At 43.5% G+C, this 23,842-nt stretch overlaps 1 protein-coding gene across 4 annotated transcripts in view; it reads left to right on the top strand.

Annotated features, from left to right (window-relative positions):
• The window catches only part of STX18 (syntaxin 18), a 112,266-nt gene that overhangs the window by 68,922 nt on the left and 19,502 nt on the right, over positions 1-23,842 (top strand). For 3 of the 4 annotated variants that reach the window (XM_075066597.1, XM_075066599.1, XM_075066600.1), the window contains 4 exons: positions 1,045-1,160; positions 4,152-4,229; positions 4,407-4,473; positions 10,497-10,612. In XM_075066597.1, the coding sequence (XP_074922698.1) occupies positions 1,045-1,160; positions 4,152-4,229; positions 4,407-4,473; positions 10,497-10,612 (377 nt within the window). The remainder of the gene's footprint in view (positions 1-1,044; positions 1,161-4,151; positions 4,230-4,406; positions 4,474-10,496; positions 10,613-23,842) is intronic. The other variant, XM_075066598.1, reaches the window with a different exon arrangement.

Below are 23,842 nucleotides of genomic sequence, written 5' to 3'. Positions count from 1 at the left end.
AGTAACTCAGATCCCACCCTATCTAGTGTCCCGTCACAGGCCAAAAATTGGGCATGTTTGCCGCTAATAATCAAAGAACCATTAATAATCCAGTCCTCCTTTGAAATGCATTTTCATGAGGGTTACCCCAAGATAAAGTTAATTCCTGCTGTGAGGACAAGAGACAAGGAGACTTTTGTTGTAAGAGGTTCCCTGCTGTTGTTTGCTAAAATAGAGATCTGTTTGTTCCTCCCCTCCTCCTTTGCCAAAGAATAGCCGTATGACAGGTGAGCCCATCAGCTTTGATGACACCTGTCTAGAGGTGTCAGCTTTGAAAAACTGGTTTACCCACTCTCCAGACTTGCCTGGTAAACACCTTGAGTCATAATTTCAGCTTATGTTCATAACTTTACGTATAATGTTGCTATGCACATTTCATCATGATTTTATTGACCAGTGAGTTGTTAGTTTTCAAATGCTACCTCACAATGGATATTTTATATAAAGATTATTACCACAGTGGTGAATATAGGGGTGCGTTTGGTCACACCTACCTTTCCGTAAATGATGTTCTTCGAAATGTGTTGCACATGTCCATTCCATGACCCACTTTCCTTTTCCTCTCTATCGGAGTCTATCCAGTAAGAAGGAACTGCGGAGAGTCAGGGTGGCTCCGTCCTCTTATACGTGCATGCAGTGGCATGCGATGGCCGAGGGCTCTCAAGCTGCCCCGATAGGTACTGAAGAGGGGAAAAAGTTCTCTGACAACTGCGCGTGAGGCGTGCGCACACCCACAGTGGAATGGACATGTGCAACGCATCTTGAACAACAGTCACAGAAAGGTAGGTGGCTGATTTTTAGTGATATTCCACCAGTGTTCTAGGTGTTGTACTTTGAGAGTGGCCTATTGCACCTTCTTGTTCTTTATGAAAATCAGGCTGCATAACAAAACAAAACAACAACAAAAAACCTGTATGAAGAGAAGTGGGGAAAGGAAGGTCAAAATATATATTTATAGATTATACAGGATTTTAGAAAATGATAGTATTTGTTTTTTTCCCCCAGCCATCTTATGTCAGAATATATTAGGATGACAGACACAGAACGTGATCAGATTGATCAAGATGCTCAGATATTTATGAGGACATGTGCTGATGCCATTCAACAGCTGAGAACGGAAGGTAAATTAGTATAATGATAAATGGATTATGTTAATTATTGAAGAGTTCATGATAAATGCTGATATGACTGTGAAGGTTGAACAATATACAGAACAACCTTTTAAAAGAAAGATACTTAGGGTTTCCATTCACTTAAACCCATGTAACTCCTGATTTCTGTGGAATTATTCTTGATGTACATTTGTATGAGTTAAAGGAGAGTCCAGCACATAGAATTTAACCTAGCCACCCCAGTCCATTAATTAGCATCTGATTAAAAGAAAAAAAATCTGTCTTTTTAAACATTTACCATGTAAGTAATAATTTTTTGGCAAAATGGCATACAGGGCTGACCCAAAATCCAATAAAGTCAATAGGCGACTTTCCCAGTAAGCTGTACTAATAAAAGTCAACAGCTTAAGTGACCAATATGTACAGAGTAGAGAAATAGAAATATTTCTAATCAGACTGTATAGTTACTAAATCTTCATCATTACTTTCCCCACCGTTTCTAAGCGTATCCCTTTTTAATCAGACCTAGCTTTTGTGTTAAAAGGTGATATCCCAGCCCTACTGAAGTCAGTGGGTCCAAGATTTCACCCTAAGTGAAGGTTGTTGGGTATTATTTGTTTTTATGGAATCTGGGAACAGTACAGAAACTAAATTTTGCACAAAGTGCTTATAATGTCTGTCTTTTATGTCTAGAAATATAAAAAATATTGTATCTTGAAGTGAAATTACTTTTTATTTTCAAACTGATGAGCATCATTCTAGGGTATGGAACTAGTTATTTGTTACATTAGTTCTGATAAATAGTGATAAAATTGAAGATTTCAATGAAATATGGACAAAAATGAGAATTGAACAGTTGTCCTTGCTAAATTTGAAGCCTTTCTTCTAGAGGAAATTCTAACAAAAAAATGAAACCCTTCAGTGATGCAGAGTATTCCAATATTAAAAGATTTTACATTTTCTATTACTTCATAAACAGAGGGCTTGTCTACACAAACACTTCTTTCCTGGCAAATTGAGGTGTAAATCAACCCTACACTAGACTGCCACACACTTATTGTCCATGTGGACTCAGCTGCCGTACACTAACAGTTCTATAGTGTGCTTAGATCAGTGGTGGCCAACCTGCGGCCCACACGTGGCCCGTCAGGGTAATCTGATTGCGGGCTGCAAGACATTTTGCTGATGTTGACTGCACGCAGGCACTGTTCCCTGCAGCTCCCAGTGGCCACAGTTGCCGTTCCTGACCAATGGGAGCTGCGGGAAGCAGCGGCCTGCAGGGACATGCTTGCCGCCGCTTCCTGCAGCTCCCATTGGCTGGGAACCACAGCCACTGGGAGCTGCGGGGAACTGTGCCTGCAGATGGTCAACGTCAGCAAAATGTCTCATGGGCCACAATCAGATTACCCTGATGGGCCGCATGGAGGCCACAGGTTACCCACCACTGGCTTAGATCTACTCCTGGATTAAAGCGAGGTAGATCAAAGTGCACTAGTAAACGGTTCACACCACCACTTGCCACAAACTAAACATTCATATAGACTGGCCAGGAAGAATTAGTTGTATACAACTAAGTGATAATGGTTTCATTATGCAAAGTTTTCTTGATAGCACTCTTGGAATATTGTGGCCACTGCTGGATACCGAGTTTTGTAAAGGAATATGGCCAATCTTGATAGTTTGAGGAAGAGTCTTCTGATATCGATGAAAGCCTCTCAGGGTATATTTTATGAGGGTTCAAGACCTGAGTGTTCTTTTGCCTTTTTAAAATGGATTTGACTGCATGCACCAAGTGTCCTGTGAGTACATGGCATGTCAAAAGTCATGGTCAATCATGACAGGTCAAGCTACAAGAAAAGGACAAAATTGCTCTGATAAAAGATAATGTATTACTAGGGTTTCTATTTTGGGGGTTTTATTAATTTTATTTGGGGGGATTATTTTTAGGAAATTTCGAGTTTTATGTAGATCCCCAAAAATTGAGGGGAGAGGAGGTTGGAGCTCTCTTTGTATACATTCTTTGTATATTTTACTCATATATATTGTAATGAGTACCGGTAATCTGTTTGTAATATTTCATATGCCCTTAACATAGTACTGTTTCAAGCAGCACTACATTAAAGCACACTGGGGTACCTTTAGTGCGCACCAGCAGGATCTACATGGACCAGTTAATGTGCAACACTTCAGTGCACTTCAGAAGTGTGATTTCTAGAGTCTATATTACTGCTCTGTGTAGACAAGCCCTTAGAAATAAGTATCTATTTCTTGTCTTTATTATATAAACTCCAAAGAGGACCATCAGCACAGGGAGTAGACTATTAAGAGAAGAGACTGGAATACATTGTAAAGATAAATTCAAGGAATGGGTGGGCATACTGTGTCAGGTTATATATAACCCTAGGTTTTCTTGCTAAAAAGCCGGTCTTCCCTAATATGTGATAAAGATTGTGGGCTAAGTATACTAAAGGTTTGCATCAAATTTAAGCTTCCATAGATAGATAGATATACCTCTGAAGCACTAATCAGAAAAGTATATCTGTAATGTAGTCATGGGAGCTATATATTATTAAAATAAAAAACAAATGTTTAAGTGTCAAATTTGGTGTTTGGCACTGGGCAAGACACAAATATCAGGACAATCTCTATCCTGGAGAGTTTACAGTCTAGAACATTACAGGTAAGTTGAGTCTTTAGATTTGTCTCTTTAAGCTTGGCTTGAGCAAAAGTCTATATTTAATTCAAATGTAATTGACACGGGTAGGGCACCTGAAGAGAATATCTACAAGCAACGATAAAAGGTAAACTACGTGATACTATTTTTTATTTTCTTGAATTGCTATTTTGAAGATATACATTTAATTTCTTAAAATATACTACTAATAGACTTTTATAAATATAAAGCTGTATATAGAGTATGTTCTGTGGCAAACTGAAGAGCTGGGCTTTCATATTCTTCAATAAAAGTGTAAAATATTATCTTGAAATTTTTCATTTCAGCACACAAGAACGTCCAATCTCCACAAGTGAGGGAGCACAGAGCAGCTGTCTTGGACTTCACTGAAGATTATTTAAAAAGTACCGTGTACTTGTTTTTCTACAAATGTATAACAGTTCAAAGTGAATGATTATTTGATTGTACAATATTGTCAGCCTCTTTATTTTTATATTTTTAAATCATACTGATAATTCCTGAGAGAAAATCGTGGTCGTCTAACTACATATTTTTCTGCTCTTCTTGACATTTTTGAACAGGAGTGTGTAAGCTGTACTCTGAACAAAGAGCTGTCCGAGTCAAACGAATGGTAGATAAGAAAAGATTGTGAGTAATTACTTTAAATTGCCTGATTCCCTGTGTAACTCTTTAGCTGAATAAATATGAACCTAGAGCATGGGACCAGCAATTCTCAACTGATGCACGTATTCATTAGAATCAGCAATATGCGGAGCTTTCATTGTGAATGGCTGCATGTTAGTACCTTTTATGCCTGTATCACACCGTGAAGGCTATAAAATGCTGAATGCTAAAATATGTAACCATTTGTTCCAGATTTCAGATATGTATATGAATAAACCACAGAATTGTTAAAAGAAGGGTTAACCATCTGACTTGAAACTCACAAATAGAAGGAAACTCTTGTGTAGAACTGAAATTGCCTCTGTAATCCATCCTTTTTAAAATTAGATCATAGAATATCAGGGTTGGAAGGGACCTCAGGAGGTCATCTAGTCCAACCCCCTGCTCAAAGCAGGATCAATCCCCAACTAAATCATCCCAGCGGGCTCTCTAGCCTGGGCCTAAAAACCTCTAAGGAAGGAGATTCCACCTCCATAGGTAACCATTCCAGTGTTCACCACCCTCCTAGTGAAAAAGTTTTCCTAAATCCACTAAACCTCCCACTGGCAACTTGAGACATTATCCTTGTTCGGTCATCTGCACCACTGAGAACAGTCTAGATCCATCTCTTTGGAACCCCTTCAGGTAGATTGAAAGCAGCTATCAAATCCCTCTCTCTCTCTTCTGCAGACTAAACAATCCCAGTTCCTCACTTCTCCTCATAAGTCATGTGCTCCAGCCTCTATCATTTTTGTTGCCCTCCGCTGGACTGTTTTCCAATTTTTCCACATGCTTCTTGTAGTGTGGTCCAAAACTGGATACGGTACTCCAGATGAACCTCACCCATGTCAAATAGAGGGGAAATGACACGTCCCTCATCTGCTGCATGCCCCTATGTATACAGCAAAATGCAGTAGCCTTCTTGATAACAAGGCACACCATCGATTCATATACAGCTTCTTGTCCTCTGTACCTAGGTTCTTTTCTGCAGAACTGCTGCTTAAGCGATCGGTCCTAGTCTGAGCAGTGGCATGAATTTTTCCATCCTAAGTGCAGGACCCTGCACTGGTCTTTGTTGAACCTCATCAGGTTCTTTTGGCCCAATCCTCTAATTTGTCTAGGTCCCTCTGTATCCTATCTCTACCCTCCAGCGTATCTACCACTCCTCTCAGTTTAGTGTGCTCTGCAAACTTGCTGAGGGTGCAGTCCACGCCATCCCCCAGATCATTAATGAAGATATTGAACAAAACCAGCCCCAGGACCAACCCTTGGGGCATTCCACTTGATTATACAGATATATGCTACTGTATGTAAAATCATCCAGTTTGGAGACACTGCAACCTGACAGAATTCCTCAAACCTAATACGAAGGATACCCACTCTGTGGGTAATTGTTCACTCTTCATGCCCATTCAGCTCTGATCTTCCTGTGGACACTACTAAGAGAGATAAAAGAATGCTTGACTTGGCTGTTTTTGTGATGAGGACTAACTAGAAACTGGATTGAAACCACAAACTCATAGCTCATCAAACAGCTATTGGAAGATAACAGCTTCCTTCTGCCACTAGCATGAGTTAGATTGAACTAGTCGCCTAGAGGTGAAAAGTCTAAGTACTATTTTACTACTCCCCTGGAACATCCGGTTATCCAAATGAATATTTTTTTTTCAAGGAAGGCCACTGTGAAAGAATATGCAGGTTGTTGCTTTTTTCCATCCAAGGGTTACAAGCACAGCTGCCTGCAAGTTTTTTCTTTTTGGTTTGTTCATTTTCATGTGGGGAGACTGAGTGAGGAAGTTAACAATTTAAAGTGTGTCACATCTAAAAACCAAAGTCTCTAAAGTTGTAATACTGCCAGTCTTTTCTCAGTCTTCACAATGCAAATTTTAGCCCTGATTTCCCTTAGGCAGGTTTTCATGTGGAAATAACAAATTGCACAACATATGTGCCAGTAGTTAAAGTCTCAAACATTTTTCAAAGAACTCATACTCCTTTATCTGGTTAAAGTGCAAACATGTCAGATATTATTTAAATTAAAACTAGTGGAGTGTCTTTAAATATCCTCTGGGATGTATATTCCACCCAGACGCATACAACATCTGTAATTAGAGGTGATGAGATTCACTTGAGGCTTTTCCCCTTAGAAATAAATAGCTATAAGATCTATTTTATTTTTCTTTTGTGGAGAGGTTGAAACCAACTGTATGAGAAAGTCAGGATAACTCTTTAAAATTTTTTGTAACCCATTGAGAGGCAGCTTCTCGTGATGACACAATGGATAAAAAGTAACCCAGCAATCAAATTTGTGCATTAAGCATAAAATCTTGTCAGATTCAGTATTCTTCATATAGAATTTTGAAGAAAAAAAAAGTTTGATTCCAGCAGTTTATCTAATTAACCTAATAAATGTTCCCTGCTATTCTGCTCACCATTTTCAAGATGCCTCAGTGAACTAAATGGGAAAACAAATTAATTTTATGTGCGCTAACAATGGAGCAAAAGAGATGCACTAGAAGTTAGAACTTCTCTCAAGACTAAGCAACTGTATAATACTTAAATAAAATCTTGAGCAGAAGACCAAAGGATGTTGTTTTGCCCCTGTTACCCATTGTAAAAACCAGAAAGCAGATGTTAGCCAGGTGGAGGCTGTATGCATTGCCGATGTGATATAATAGCTAAATTGCTATTTAAATTAAAATTCAATTTAAATAAATCACAGGGCATAAACCAATCTTTCTGATGACTGACTTAAAAGAAAAATTGCTTTCTTTCATATGGCTTCAACTAGTTGATTTGTAATTTCCCTTAGGATTTCAGAAGACACTTTATGTGATAATAAGAATTTGTTTTATTATTTAAACTAGGTTAAAGTCTGCTGCATTGCAGGCTTTTTATTCATTTTTAATTGAAAATGGATATATTAGCATACTCTGGAAGTTAAGGATTACAAAAAATAAAGGGATATATTTATTTAAAAGTCAATCCTTCATCAGATCTTCTTTACTATAGTTTAGCAGGCATTAAATATATACTTGTTAACAGGAGCCTTTTTTAGTATTGTTGAAGTAAATCTTGTTTCTCTTTATTTAGATGAGCATGCTAAATCTTAAACAAACTATCTAGGTGTTGTAATTTCCTGACATAATATAATTTGGCTTTGTGTATTCAAAAGTTCTGCCAGTTAGATTTGACTAATTTCCCAAAATGATATGTTAAGAGAAGTGGGCTGTTATCCTTCTCTTTTTATGTTGCTAGGTTACTGACCTAGTGGATAGTGAGAAAGCAGTAGATGAAATGTATCTTGATTTTAATAAGACTTTTGACACAGTCCCTTATGATATTTCGGTGAGCAAACTAGGAAAATGCAGTCTAGATTCAATTACTATAAAGTGGGTGCATAACTGGTTAAAAGACCATACTCGGTAGTTATCAATGGTTTGCTGTCAAACAGAGAGTGTATCTAGTGGGATCCTACAGGGATCAGTCTTGGGACCAGTACTAGTCAGTATTTGCATTAATGATTTGCAGAGTGTGCTTATAAAATTTGCAGATGACTCCAAGCTGAGAGGGGTTCCAAGCACTTTGGAGAACAGAATTAGAATTCAAAATGACCTTTAGTTTGAGAAAAGAAGGCTGGGGGGGACCTGATAATAGTCTTCAAATATGTTAAAGGCTGTTAAATGAGGACTGTGATTAGTTGTTACTCATGTCCACTGAAGATAGGACAAGAAGTAATGGGCTTAATCTGCAGCAAAGGGGATGTAGGTTAGATCTGAGGCTAGTTAAGATCTGAAACGAGCTTCTAAGGAAAAAGAATGAGGAATACTTGTGGCACCTTAGAGACTAACTAATTTATTTCGACATAAGCTTTCATGGGCTAAACCCACTTTAGTCTCTAAGGTGCCACAAGTACTTCTCGTTCTTTTTGCTGATACAGACTAACAGACTACAACTCTGAAACTTCTAAGGGAGGTTGCAGAATCCCCATCACTAGAGGTTTTTAAGAACAGATTGGACAAGCACCTGTCAGGGATGGTAGGTTTACTTGGTCCTGCCTCAGCAGAAAGGGCTGGACAGACCTCTCAAGGTCCGTTCCAGCCCTACATTTCTATGATTTTATGAAATGTGCCTAATTAGTTAAAAATAGTTATATTCATTGATATTTAAAATTATAGGTTCATAGGTACAGACTGCAAACTCTGGCAGTGGATACAGCTTTTAAAGTTAGTTTTCATTTATATGGGGAATCAGTATTTTATTGGTTTTCAGAACAATTGTTATTGTCATCTTCAGCAAGCCATAGATTTGTCTATAGTACATACAGAAGGCTTTTCTTTACTGTACATGCTTCCCCCAAGACCCAGTTCTTGTAGTTAATATTTTGGACCAAACAGAGTTCTTGTTACCTCTCTTTTGTCTTGTTTTAAATCATATCATAGAGTAATTATATCCTAGAATATCAGAGTTGGAAGGGACCTCAGGAGGTCATCTAGTCCAACCCCCTGCTCAGAGCAGGATCAGTCCCCAGACAGATTTTTATCCCAGTTCCCTAAATGGCCCCCCCTCAAAGATTAAACTCATAACCCTGGTTTTAGCAGGCCAGTGCTCAAACCACTGAGCTATCCATCCCCCATAGTGAGAATGACCAGATTAGACTTTTTATTCCACTTTCTCCATTTTTTATTAATATCCTAACACACATCCTAATACAAAAGGAATTATACACAAGTATTTAGACACAGTAAAAGTGTGTGTGTGTGTGTGTGTGTGTGTGTAAGCTAGTGCAATACCTAGTGCACTGTGTGGGCAGGTGTTACTGCCTGATAGTTTTTATCAGTCATTTGCGTTCTTAGGTAGCAAATTTTCATCAATACTGGAAAAAATATAAAGAAGTCAGATCTGCTATTTAGTTGCTCCATATAACACAGTAGTTTAGCTTCAGTCGTGCACTGTCTTGCTGTTAGAGTTCATAGCTGAGAAAGGCAAACCACTGAAGTTTAGTGCTCATTTTCAATCCCACTATTACTCTATCTATGTATTTATTTTTTTTTAGGAGAAATATGTATGACAGATATTTAGTCAGAGATCACTGAATAAGCAACTGATATTTTAATTGAGCTTTTAATAATAATAAGAGATAGGGATTAATTAATTTATTTATGTAGCTATTTTAATCAGTAGATCTCAAAGCATTTTACAAATGAGGTCAGCATCATTATCCCCATTTTACAGATGAAGAAATCGAGGCACAGAGAGATTGACTTGCCCAAAGTCACTTAGCGGGCCAGTGGCTGAGCTGAGGATGAATTCATGTTTCCTAAGTCTCAGCCCAATTCTCTTTTCATACCACACTTATTAACATTACAGACAGTTGCAGTTGTACATCATATAAAACTTTCTTGATTTGCATCTAAGTATCCGCTATGCTCTTCGGCAAACAGTATATGTGAGATTCATTTTCCTTTACAGGCTGTACTACTGGAGTACTTTGACTTGCTGAGTAAAGATAATTATGGTTGAAACCAGATGCTGAGAGTTCATATTTTGTTACCTTTGCTTGATGATATTTTGACAATATGTACAGTAAGAACTCAAAAATTACTTGAAAACTAATGTTGAATTGGCCATTGGCCAAACAGAAAGCATGTTTGGTATTAAAGGACTGTTAGAATTGACATTTTAATATGCTAGGTTTATCAAAGGAAGTTCATTGAAATCTTTAATAAGGCTGCAATAAATGGATACAATATTTTGCTTACCCTGCGCAAATAATTACTTTTTCTGGACTGAGTAAAACATTTTTCATTTCATTTATTATTCTCAAACATCATGGTAAAGGATAGTAAGTAGATTTTTGTGTCTTGGCTGGTAAATTTTCATAAGAGTTTTGTAAGGATGACTTTACTGTGTGCTATATTTCCAACTAATCTTTGATCAACTCCTTATTCTCATTTTAGGGAGAATCAGCTGTATAAACTTAGTTAAATTATGGGCTCTTGTGCTTGTAGGTCCAGGCTTGAACCTGAACAGAGGAATAAAACTCAAGCACCCTCTTTCCCGGAAAAAAATGTACAGAATTCTTCAGAAGAATCTGAGGAAAAACTTGCTTCTGAGGAAAACAAAGGTAAGAATCTAATCCTATTCATTTTTACATTTGTGGCAGGCACTCTTCATCCAACTGGATACCTTCCTCAGATCACAGAGCAATCGTAAAGCTTCCTCTTGTCACTTGTACCCCGTTTTCTTTCTGTCTCCCTTCCTATGGTAATCAGGCTGTTCTTCTTTGAGTGCTTGCTCATATCCATTCTAGTTAGGTGCGCGTGCGCTGCATACATATTCGTGGGAAGATTTTTACCCTAGCAACACTCGGTGGGTCAGCTGGGTGGCCCCCTGGAGTGGCGCCACCATGGCGCTGGATATATACCCCTGCCGACCCAACCGCTCCTCAGTTCCTTCTTACCGCCCGTGTCGGTCGTTGGAACAGTGGAGCGCGGTTTAGCTGTCTTCCACTTCCCTAGCTACTCATAGTTTCTTCAATATCTTTCTTATATATAGTTGGAATTTATATAATTACAGTTAGTTTGATAGTTGTTTAGATAGATAGTGTATATATAGTTAAGCGGGGTTTGGGCATTAGCCCCTTCCCCGCACCCGGTGCCAAGGCCCATGCCCGGTTCACCGGAATTCAAACCTTGCTCGGCCTGCCACAAGCTGATGTCTACAGGAGATCCCCACGACTCCTGTCTCAAGTGCCTCGGGGAATCGCACATTACAGATAAGTGCCATATTTGCAAGCATTTAAACCGAGGACAAAGAAAGAGAGAGACTTTCGCCTAAAGAATCTCCTGATGGAGGCAGCTCTGAATCCTCCACCCTTGGCACCGAGCGCCGAGCATTCTGCTAGAAGCGCTCTTCCAGCACTGAACCGTGCTGGCACCGCTAAGACGCCGCGGCACCAGCCATCTCTGGCGCAGGGACCTCCTCGGCACCGATCTCTCTCCCTGAAACTGAGAAGGTCGAAGTCCTCCACTACCTCTGTGCCCTCCGCGCTGCAGACGCAGCATCGTTCGGACCGCCTGGCACCTACACCTGCCGCGGCACCGACTGCTGCGGTACCGTCGACTCTGGTCCCGCGGGGGCCGTCGACTCCGGTCCCTGAGAGCTCCCCGCCGAGGCCTGTGGTTGAGCTTACGGTCCCCCCTACACCGGAGACATTCTCCACAGCCAGGGACCTCATGGCTATGACGGAGTCTGTCCTGCCTCAACCCCCGGCACCGCCGGTGTGGGTATTACACTCGATAGCCAAGCCAGCCCTAATGAGACCGTCTTCAGTCGACTCGGCAGCTCAGCACCAATCACGATCCAGGTCCCGGCGCCGTTTGCGGTCCCGTCGACGATCACGGTCCTGATGCCGCTCGCAGTCCCGGCACCGCTCGCCTCGTCGGTACCGGTCGTACTTGCAATATAGATTGACGTCTCGGCCTCCGGCTCAGTACTCTTGGTACCGTTCCAGCTCCCAGCACTGCTCCCGGCACTGGGACTCTCGCAGCCGTTCCCGACGCAGCCGTTTGAGATCCAGGTCGACCTCCCAGCACCGTGCAGGTCGCAGGTCCCGATCTCGTTCTCGGTACCTGTATGGCTCCAGGTACTGATCCCCAGTGCCAAGGAGATCAGCAACGGCGACAGAGGAGGACTCTTACCGGGGTCTTTCAGCTCCTCCCTGGCCGTCCTGGTACCCATCCGTGTCTTCGCAGGTGGACAGTTCGTAAACCCAGGACAGAGATTCCGATGTGCCCGCCAGGATATTCCATGAGCCCCAGGCCCAAGATCATGGCCCTCACCAGTGGGCATTCTGGACACCTTGGGCATATCATCAGGCCCAAGGTGCACATCCAGGCCCATCTCGCTCTGCCACATCGTAGCACCGGGTGCTGGAAGCCACTATAAGCAGCCCTCCTTCTTCTACTTTGGAGGAAGCGCTGGTCCAGCCACAGGACTTCCAGATCCCAAGGGAGACAGAGGCTAGCCACCAAGAAGAGGCCTCAACTGACCCGCTTGTCCCTGCTGTCTCCTCATCCTCCTCCCCTGACGAGGCGGTAGCCAGAACATCATCTGTAAGCCCTCCGCCAATTGACCTGAGGGCCCACCAGGACCTCCTCAGGCGTGTGGCACTAAATATGAATTTGCAAGTCGAGGAGGTCCCGGAGGTAGAGGACCCAGTGGTGGATATTTTATCATCTGATACCCCCACGAGAGTGGCCCTCCCCTTTATCCGGACGATCCAGGCCAATGCCAACACGATCTGGCAGTCTCCGGCCTCTATCCCACCTGCTGCCCGGGGAGTGAAACGTAAATATATGGTGCCCTCCAAGGGCTATGAATACTTATATGTCCATCCTCCTCCCTGCTCCCTCGTTGTCCAGTCGGTCAATGAGAGAGAGCGCCATGGCCAGCAGGCCCCAGCCCCGAAATCAAAGGACGCCAGGCGCATGGACTTGCTGGGGTGCAAAGTCTACTCTGCAGGGGCACTCCAACTCCACGTGGCTAATCAGCAAGCCCTCCTTAGCTGCTATAACTATAATACTTGGACGGCAGCGGACAAGTTTAAGGAGTTGCTCCCGCAGGACTACCGGCAGGAATTTGCGGCCCTCCTGGATGAGGGAAAAAAGGTGGCTAGAACTCCCCTCCAGGCTTTCTTGGACGCGGCCCACTCTGCAGCCAGGACCCTAGCCTCCAGAGTTACTATGAGACGTATCTCAAGGCTGCAAGTCTCAGGCTTCCCCCGGAGCTCCAGCATACAATCCAGGACCTCCCCTTTGAAGGGCAAGGCCTCTTCTCTGACAAGACAGACCTTAGGCTGCAAAGCCTAAAAGATAACAAGGTCATTATGCGCTCACTAGGCATGCACGCGCCAGTGACTCAGCACAGGCCCTTCCACCCCCAGCCACACCGCTCTTACCCTCAGCCCAGACAGAGACAGGACTTTGCCAGAAGGCAGGGTAGAACCGGTCGTCGGAGGCAGTCAGGCACCCAAGGGGGCCAGAACCAAGGTCCCTCCAAACCACCCACAGGGCCAAAACCCACCTTTTTGAAGGCGCGCCCGAGGGCGATGTACCAGTTTCGTTAAAGGATCCGTTCGCTCCTTTCTTCAACCGCCTCTCCCTTTTCCTCCTGCGTGGTCCCAGCTAACGTCAGATCGCTGGGTCTTATGCACGCTGGAATTTGGGTACCACCTCCAATTTATTTCACCCCCCACTTCCACGCCCCCTTCCTCATCCCTCTTCAGGGACCCCTTTCACGAGCAATTCTTCCTTCAGGAGGTGCAGACGCTCCTTGCCAAAGGAGCCATAGAGGAGGTACCAAAACACAAAAGGGGCACAGGGTATTACTCCCACTACTTCCTAATCCCCAAGGCAAAGTGGGGTCTCAGACCTATCCTGGGTCTGCGGGAACTCAACTAATTCATGATAAAGTTGAATTTCCGCATGGTATCCCTGGGGACCATCATCTCATCCCTGGATCCCGGAGACTGGTATGCCGCCCTCGACATGAAAGATGCGTATTTTCACATAGCCATCTACCCTCCTCACAGGAAATACCTCCGGTTCGTAGCCAACTGCCAACATTTTCAGTTCGCAGTCCTAGCGTTCGGCCTCTCTACAGCCCCAAGAGTATTTACAAAATGCATGGCTGTAGTCGCCGCCCACCTCCGCCACGGTCGGATACACGTTTTTCCGTATCTAGACGACTGGCTCATCCGAGGGACCTCCGAGGCACAAGTCACCCATCTAGTCAGCGTTGTCAAGGACCTTTTCCTACATGTAGGCCTGATGATCGATGCGGAAAAATCCACTCTGATTCCCACTCAGAGGATAGACTTTATTGGCGTCACCCTGGACTCCAATCTCGCCAGAGCCTGCTTACCGCTGCCCCGGTTCCAGGCAATGGTGGCCATCATCCAGAGCCTGCAAGCTGTTCCATTGACTTTGGTTCGCACTTGCCTCGGTCTCCTGGGTCACATGGCGGCCTGCACGTCTGTGACGAAACATGCCAGACTGCGCCTCCGTCCTCTCCAATCGTGGCTCAGCTCACTGTACCGACCAGGCAGAGATGCCATAGACATGATAGTCGTCATTCCCCCGAGCATCCTAGGCTCCTTCAAATGGTGGCTGATCCCCTCCCTGGTGTGCGCAGGGCTGCTATTCCATCCGCCCCAGCCCTCTATGTCCCTGACGACGGGACCGTCATCTCCGCTGGAGTGCTCACTCCCGGACATCTACGCAACTCAAAGCCTTTTCATCTCTAGGAGCTGTTTCTGTGCATCAATGTCTGGGAGCTGAGAGTAGGCCGCCTTGGCAGTGCCAGGCCGGTTCAGCAGCACTTGCAAGCCGGTTGTGTGTCAATAGTCACAGGCAGACACAACACGCCATGTATCTATATATAACAAACGGGGCGGACAAGGTCCTCGACCCTTTGTCAGGAAGCCATACGACTCCGGGACTTTTGTATAGCCCACTCTATAGACCTCGTGAGCGTCTTTCTCCGGCAGTTGCGACACACTTTGGCGGATCGCCTCAGCAGATCCTCCTTTCTTCGAGTGAGATCGCTTCGCCGCGGACCATATTCTTTCGGTCTTACCGACGGTGGGGACTTTACCCACGTGTAGACCTCTCGCATCCCGCGAGAACGAGGAAATGCCAAATATTCTGTTCCTTTCAAGGCTCTCCCAGGGTTGATAGGGACACTTTCCTAACTTACTGGATGAACTCACCATGTTCTATGATTCACACTGATTCCCGTGTCCCTCGTCACATACGGTCCCCTGCTGAAAGTATGCCAGGGTACAGAGCCCGCTTCGATCATGATCGCTTTCCCCCCAAGTCCCATGCCCAAGTAGCACTGTTACACCATGTTGCTCGACCTGTTCAAATGGCCCCAGCCCCATCCTTCTACTAACTCTGCAACCCAACTCGATACTCAGGACCATGGCAAACTTCACACCACCAGAGCCTACAGTCGCCGTCCATCTCACGGCATGTCTCCTAATTATGACCCAGTCTGAGTTGCGTTTGCTCGGCCCCAGTGCAACAAGTACTGTGGGGTAGCAGATCAAGCCTTCCACTAGATCAAGCATATTCGTGGCTAAGGGAGGAGCGTTTCTCGATTGCTGGTGTGAGAGCAGAACGTTCTTCGTTCCCGCCAAGGTCTCGATCCCACCATTCTTGACTTACTGCTTGGTCTCTTAAGACGGCAGCAGCGCCTAGGGCAGTGTCATCAACTGAGTGTTACATCTTGGCGGCCATTAAAATAATCTAACCGTTCACGTAGGGGAAGAATGGTGCATCAAATGTTTTCACTATCCTATGTATCTCGATTCCTCAAGGGCTTAGAGCGCTCATACTCCTCAGGTACCTGCCTCTGCCCCAACCTGGGAGCTCAATCTGGTTTCTTAACCAGACTTATGTTTCACCGCAGTTGGCGACCGTTAAGCAAGCTTGCTCCCTTCTGTACCTGTCCTGAAAAGCCGCTTTCTGCGGCCAATCACATCGGCAAGACGATTTCCAAAGCTTCGGCTCTCACAGTGACCTCCAGTAATACAGTTTTCCACAAGACAAGGTGCAAGTTGCGACCACATCCGGCCTTTCATCCTCAAAGTGGTAATTGGCCTGTCCATGTTTAGCCAGGAGATCTTACCTTTCTGGTCTTCTTCCTGAAGCCACATTTCATCTCGCAGGGAGCAACAATTGCAATCCTAAGACGTCCGTGAGCCACATTGCTCCGCTTTTATGATCGAGTGGAAGCCTTCGCAGAATGCCCCAGGCTCTTCGTGTGGTGGCGAGCGTTATGAAGGGCCTTACCCGTTTCCTCACAAAGAGTTTCATCGTCTAGCGTGACATCGTGCATCCGCACCTGTTACGACTTGGCTCCTGTCCCTACGAGCCATCGTGCAGGTGCGGAACTGCACGTACTCTGATTTACCAGGGGGCTCCCCTCTCCTGCTGCTCGCCACCACCATACTGGAACTGGCTCGTTGCCCAGGGCTACATGGCTCTGCGGACATCCCGAAGACTATGAATCGCTGCATCGGTAACGCACTCGACGATACTCCTCTGGGTATAACCTGTCGCCATCTCAACCAGCCATGGAATCAGCAGCTACCTTTGGCTCTGCAAGATCACTCGTGCGACATTCTCAACTCTGGACCCCACTGCGGTAGGTAAGCGCTTGGGAATCACCTAACTGGAATGATATTGAGAGCACTCAAAGAAGAAAAGACGGTTTACTCACCTTTTGTAACTGCTGTTGAGATGTGTTGCTCATATCCATTCCAAGCCCGCCCTCCTTCCCCACTGTCAGAATAGCCGGCAAGAAGGAACTGAGGAGCGGTTGGGTCGGCAGGGGTATATATCCGGCGCCGCAGTGGCGCCACTCCAGGGGGCGACCCAGCCGACCCACCGAGTGTTGCTAGGGTAAAAATCTTCCAACGAACATGCACGCGGCGCGTGCACACCTAACTGGAATGGATATGAGCAACACATCTCGAAGAACAACAGTTACAAAGGTGAGTAACCGTCTTTCACAAAGCATATTCTGAGAGTGAGGCAGCAAAGTCTTAAGCTTTGTGGCATGTTTCAGAAGCATTCTTCAGCCAACGGCAAAAACTATTTTGAAGCAAATTTTTCCATGCAGAGCTGCAAGCAGAGATCATTGTGAACTTTCCCACAAGCCTTTATTCCCTGGTTGCTTCTAATTTCCTGATTTTTTTTTTTCTTCAATATTTAGGATATGACAGCTCAACCCATATTAAACCAACTCTGTGAATATCTTGGTTCTCACTTTTTTAGTACTCCTCTAAATGCATTTGCCCTGAGGTCCTGTAAGATATTTTGTAGAATTTCCTTAACTGATAAAAGAGCAGGTTGTCTGAAAATTAGCCTCCTATATTCTTAAAAGAACATCTGCTCTTTTTAAGCCTAAGGGTGACATTTGGATGTTAAGAAAAAGTGTATATGAGATGAGATAGAGGAGGCAGATGGGATGGCGAATATCTTGTTCCTGCAAGAATGCTTTTTCTCCACAATCCTGATTTTTTGCTGCTGAAGGGATTGTGTCCTGTCCATCAGTAGGTGAGCATTGTCTGATAGCGAGTTGTTAAAAGTGATACATATGATACATATTCAATTCAGCCAGTTCCCTTTAGGCTAGAGCCTGAGAATAGTGTTAGAATTTCTCTAAAGGTGTCTGCCTGAGCCTGTGAGGTCTGTCTCATTTTTCTCCTCTGTCTGTCTTCTCAGGGTATGTCTAAACTGCAAACCACTCCTTTCTCCCAAAAAAGTGTTCTTAACTCAGGTTACCTAACCCTCATTAGCTAGCTGTGGTTAAAATAGCAATGAAGTCACAGCAACTCAGCTTTTAATTCAGGTTAGAGAGCCTGAGGTTGAACTTGTTGCTAATTTGAGTTAAAAGCTGAATTGCTGTGTTTTTGCTGCTATTTTAACCTGAATTGGCTAATGTGGGTTAGCTAATGCAAGTTAAGAGCACTCCTTTTTTGACAATGTAAGCGTATTCCAAGTCTGCATTAGGGCAGGTAAACTGGCAGAACTTTTTTGCAGGAAGCCTTTCTGTGCAATAACAGCAACCTCAAGGATAGTTTGAGTTCATCCCCAAAGGGACCTCTATTTTCTGAATACTGTTATAGAAACAAATGCTTTCTCCAGTATTAGTTCTGCCATTTGATCTGGTAGAGGAGCCTGGGGTAATGTATGAATATGATCTATTGCACTGAAATTCTGTTTAGAGGGAAACAAAAACTGGGATGACTGTTACTGGAAGTTAGGGTCAGACTGCATCTGATAGACAGAGGGGAAGATGTACATGGAGGTAGTCTATTAATCAGAAGGGTATTTCTGGTCATCAACTATTGAGTGTTTTTCTTATACAAGTTTGGTGAAAGAGGCAAGCCCCTCTGGGCAGTGATTTTACCTGTCATGCGGAAGGATGATTGGGGAGAAGTGGAAACTCCATTTCTAAATGAAGGCTCTAATTTTGAATGGTCCCTCAGCACATACACACATTTTAATTCTCAGATTCTGTAGTTTTATCTACCTAACCAGCTACATTTCTGCAACTTTACTGTGAGCTTTTTCTTCTCAAATTGAACCTGCTATAAGACATAAGGTTGCAGGCTTTGAGTGTCTGTTTATGTTGCATGCTACATTTCCATAGTAAATCTGAGCAGTGCAGTGTGTAGGTTATAGTCATGTTTTTCCTTAGCTCATCTTAGCAGCATTTTATAGCTGGGAGGCATGTCAGCAGAGAACAGGCAACGAAACAGTATCTTTAGTGGTTCTGTGCGGTTCCAGCCACCTGGAGCACCACTGCAATTTTGGACGACGCTGTGCAGCTCAGTCATCCAGAGCACTGTTACAATATTCAGCTCAGAAATCTGTGCCATGCCACAAGAGGTTCTAGTCTTTGATTGCCTAGGGCCATCAGATCTGATAACAACATTACACTGTAAAGAGGTGTCACTTATTGCACCTTTCACCGCATTTGAGACTTGATTGTGATTGTGCTATTAGTTTCATTATTAGCCTACCTTTAATTGTTTAGGTTTCAGAGTGGTAGCAGTGTTAGTCTGTATCAGCAAAAACAAGGAGTCCTTGGGGCAGCTTAGAGACTAACTCATTTATTTGGGCATAAGCTTTCGTGGGCTAAAACCCATTCTTTTAGCCCACAAAAGCTTATGCTCAAATAAATGAATTGGTCTCTAAGCTGCCACAAGGATTCCCCGTTGTTTTTAATTGTTTAGAAGCAAGTAGCTAAAAGTATATTTTATTACATAAGTTAAGCTGATGCAGAGCTCTTAGAGGTGCTGATTACTCTTTGAGAAAACGGAGGCCTCTCTATGAAAATAGTTCTACCTGAAATGTTTTATACACACATACAATACCCCACTCACCTTGCACCCCATGTTCTTTGTTGCATGAATGAGGTTGACTTAAGAGTTTGCTGCTATTGTTTATAAAACCATCATTTTCATTATAGCCTCACAGTAGTTGCTGTGAAAATTATGGTGATGCTGTCAGTAGGGGATTGTGAATTTAAATCTTTTGACCTTTGATTTCTTATAAGTGCTTTCTGTAATAAACAAACAAGAAAATTAAAAAATATAATCAAGGTTATTTCTAAATAGGATATTTTCCATTGGGCATCAGTAGCTTGGGAAATGGTGATTGTTTGCATTTCTGAAGTGTCTGTCACCATAGCCTCTGGGCACTCTTACACAAACATCTGTGCTACAAAGATTGTTCGCTGCTGGGAGCATACCTCTTGCCCAAATCCCCATGTACTCTGTCCTTTGTTAGAACATTTGGAATATTGGATGAATCTTTTGCCTCAATTCATCATGGTTTAGTCCGTTCTCTGGCAGATTGGATTACGGTACTTTTTGTTTTGATACTGAACACCTTTTTTACGTCAGAATCATAAAAAACATGCATCATTGTAGGAAACGCCCATTTGGTGTTTGTTTGATAAGCCTTTAAAGATTATATATTGCCCAATTTTGATTTGCTTATTACAAACAGGACAGTTTGTTTATGGAATGAAATATAAATGATGGCTTTTGAATTAATCCTTCAGTTTAGCACATCTTTCTTTTCAATGTGAAGTAAACCAGTTTGCAAATGGGTTAAAAGGAATTTGATTGTTAATGAAAACAGTCAATGCATCTTTCAGAAACAACAGAGATATGAAGTACTTCATTTCAGCAACCCTAGGAAATAGATATTTTTTTCTTTCTCTAGATTTTGCTGGATGAATCATAATTATAGGGCAACATTAAGGTATACTCCAAGAAAGCCTCAAATCTGCTTTCCCAGTAGCAGGAAATGTCGTAGTGACAGGAGCAACTCTGGGAAGATGAGAGAATCTCTCTCACGTAGTGCTTACTCTGGGTGTATTTGTTTATTAATGAACTTGTTGGATACATGTATTGTTTCTTGCCAAGTATTGGCAGTACCTAGAAATAATTGGGCCCTTTGGGATAAAAAAGGGAATATTTATTATTATTTTATAGTCAGTTCCATAAACTAATTATCCTTTTTTCTTTGAATCAAGTGAATAAGATCAGAATGATAGATGAAATCTTGAACAACTACTTCACTGAAAACTGAACAGGATATTTTCCTACAATGACATGGATTCATTATAATTTTGGTGTAACATCTAAACAAAATAATTTATTTCTCTGTGAAATACATGTAAAGAGCTGATGATGCCCTAAGGAAAACATAACCAGAATAATTTGTAAACCATCTTAAATTTTTTCTTTTCTTTACTTGTTTTTTTTATTAGTTAGGGCACTTGTAAGAAACACAAAGTCTGGTTTTCATAAGAGCTAAGCTGATCCTGCTGCTCATTCACAATCTTTTGTTTGTAACATTGCAATCATTTCCACAGAAACCAGTTGTGATGTCAGAAACCAGTCCTATAATTTTTGGAGAAGGAATAAGCAGTAACACCAGAGTTAAAAAAAAAAGAAAAAAAAAAGAAAAAAAAAATAATCAACTGTGGAACGCCTTAGCTGGAAGCTGGAGGCTAGACATAATAGGTTAAAGGAAACTAAATAAATTAATAGAGTTAAGTCCACAAATAGGCTATTAGCCAGATGAAGGTAGAATGGTTCCTAGCCTCTGTCTGTGCAGGTAAGAGGTGGATGGCAGATAGAGAGCATTTGATCTTAGATTTTGGTACCCCTCTGGGGGGCAGGGAGCCTGGGGATTACTGCCGATTCCTGTCGAGACGGAATTGGCGGATCGACCTGGACTGACCTGGTTAATGGCATTCTTATTCTTAGGAAACCAACGATTCGACATTTGTCTTTTGGCAAGAGCAGCATCTACCCACAGTGCAGATGAAACTACTGTATACTCTGGGAGGTTTTACTACCCTCAACTGGGCATTGTTAAAACCTCAGCCACAGGGTCTGATGGCATCCACAAAGGACTCTTATGGCTTTTGCTTAGGCCTGTCACTACGCGGTTTTATAATTCGTTAAGGCGGTTTAAATGTTTACGCTGTACCGTCCAACAACCACGCCCTTTAATCGATATAAAAGGGCTCTTAAATCGAGTTTCTGTATCCACCCAGAGAGGAGTTAGCGCTAATTGATATTACAATATCAGATACGTTGGTGTGACGGAAATCGACTTATGCCTCCGGCGAGTATCCCACACTGCTCAACTGACCGTCTGACAGCAACTAAACCCAGATGACAGCGCAGGTAACAGGAAAGCCCGCGAATTTTGAATTTATTTCCTGTTTCCCAGCGGTGGACTCTGGATCAGACTTAAGGGAGATGGGGCTGGATGCAGTTTCAAATCCCAAAGAAGAGCTCCAGCATGGCCGTATGGAGTACTAGATCTGATGCGCTGTATGGGGAGAAAATCTGTTGATCAGACTCCGTTACGAAACAAGAAAATGAGACCAAAGCGTTGAGAAAAAAAAATTTCCACGTATACACAGCACTGCGCTGACAGCGTACGGGAAGGCCAGAGAATGACTCAAATGAGCCATCGTCGAGGGGTACTGAGACTCCAGCTATCCACATCACAGCATCTCTGAAAGAAATTGCATTCTCTGCTGATGCTCCATGGTGGTTCAAACCACATGTGTCTGCCGTGTTCAGGGAATAGCTCCAGCCCCCCCATCACTCACGTGAAGAAAGGGAAGAAATGCATTTCGGATGGCTTCTCATGTCATCCTATGGTGTACTGAATGCTGCGTTTGGTTAACGCATGCATGCGCAGTTGACGAGACAGGTCTCCGCTCTCTCCCTCTCACCGGGGGAGCGTCGCACATACTGACTGATATCCGGCGTCGCCATCAGCCCGTGGCGCTCCTGGCTGGACCCTTTCAGGTGAGCGCTGGCGGGGGCGGCCGGGTAAAATGGGAATACTCCAGTTACTCCCAGTAGATGTACAGAACGGCTGGTAACCAGTTCTTCACTATACGCAACTGGAGAGGCTGACATATTAGCCCCTCCCTTCTGTGTAAAGAAAAACACGAGCGTGTACTGCCTGACGACAAGCACCGGGCGGCTGCCTCCCGCTCATTTTATCTCCTGAACAGTTGTTCTGTTTCTTATTCTGATTCTTTATAACTCATGACGACGCATAATCGGGTGCGGGACACTGCACGTATGCCCGGGAGTTTGGGGAGGAGGTAAGGCAACGGGGGGTTGTGCTGGGCACCCCTGTGAATACTGACAACGAGCACTTGCTCTGATACATAGGTCCTGCTAATACGACGTTGGCCCCTAGTTAGGAGGACTGACTCTATTTTTAGAAACCTCAAGGGGGATTGACGTCAGTCCCAAGTGACGCCAATCCCAAATTTGCTTTTGCGTTGCCGCCCGCTGGCCATTTCAGCCGCAGGGGCATTCATGATATGCAGTGGACAGTACAGAGGGATGAGGATACCGTCATTTTCATGCCAGTTTCCCTCCCGGCAGTAGACGGTAAGAACACCGTCTCCGTAACCATCTCTGCTATCATTGCAAAGCAAGTGAATGCGCTTGTGTAGCGCCCTGGATGTCGCTCCTCGTCTCTCCGCGCATCCAGTACAACTATGGACGTGCCGCGAAAAAAAAAAAAAAAGCTGAACGGGCTCCTATGGTGCCGTGCTATGGCGTTCTGCCAGGGCAATCCAGGGAAAAACGGTGCGAACGGATTCAGCGATGTTTTCCCGAGGAGGAAATGACTGACGAACATTTCTAGAAACACCCTCGCGACATAATGATTCAACCAAATTCAAGGGCGGCGGGAAGACTGCGTGAAACTATGGGATAGCTACGGAAGAGCTACCCCAATTGCATGCTTCAGAAATCGCCGTTAGCCTCGGATATGGACACAACGCACCGAATTACTGTGCCTAGTGGTGGCCGCATGAATCGAATTATAATTCAGTTTTTACCCGATTTAGCTAATTCGATTTATCCCCTAGTGTTAGAGGGCCTTAGCTCACCATCCAAGTGAAAATAAATCAGAACAGGTTTTTGTTCAAGCGACTTTTTGTAGTGTTTGGGAATTCGGCTGTTCAATAATATTTCCTTATTTAGGAACGCTTAGATTACTTTATTTATTTAATTCATTGTAATTGTTTATAAGTCTTGTATTATCATAGTTTTCAATAAATAAGTCAATTGTTGATGCGATCACTCTGAGAAACCACGACATTCTTATTGGGAACCTCTAATACAGTCTGTTAAAAACATTTCATGAAGAGACTATTGTAAGGAGATATCTTTCCTCTGACTCTTCACTACAGAAACACTCATGAAACCAATCTC

The sequence above is a fragment of the Chelonoidis abingdonii genome, chromosome 5 (genome assembly GCF_003597395.2).
Source record: "Chelonoidis abingdonii isolate Lonesome George chromosome 5, CheloAbing_2.0, whole genome shotgun sequence".
Taxonomy (NCBI): domain Eukaryota; kingdom Metazoa; phylum Chordata; order Testudines; family Testudinidae; genus Chelonoidis; species Chelonoidis abingdonii.
This window is presented reverse-complemented; position numbering and strand designations above follow the sequence as displayed.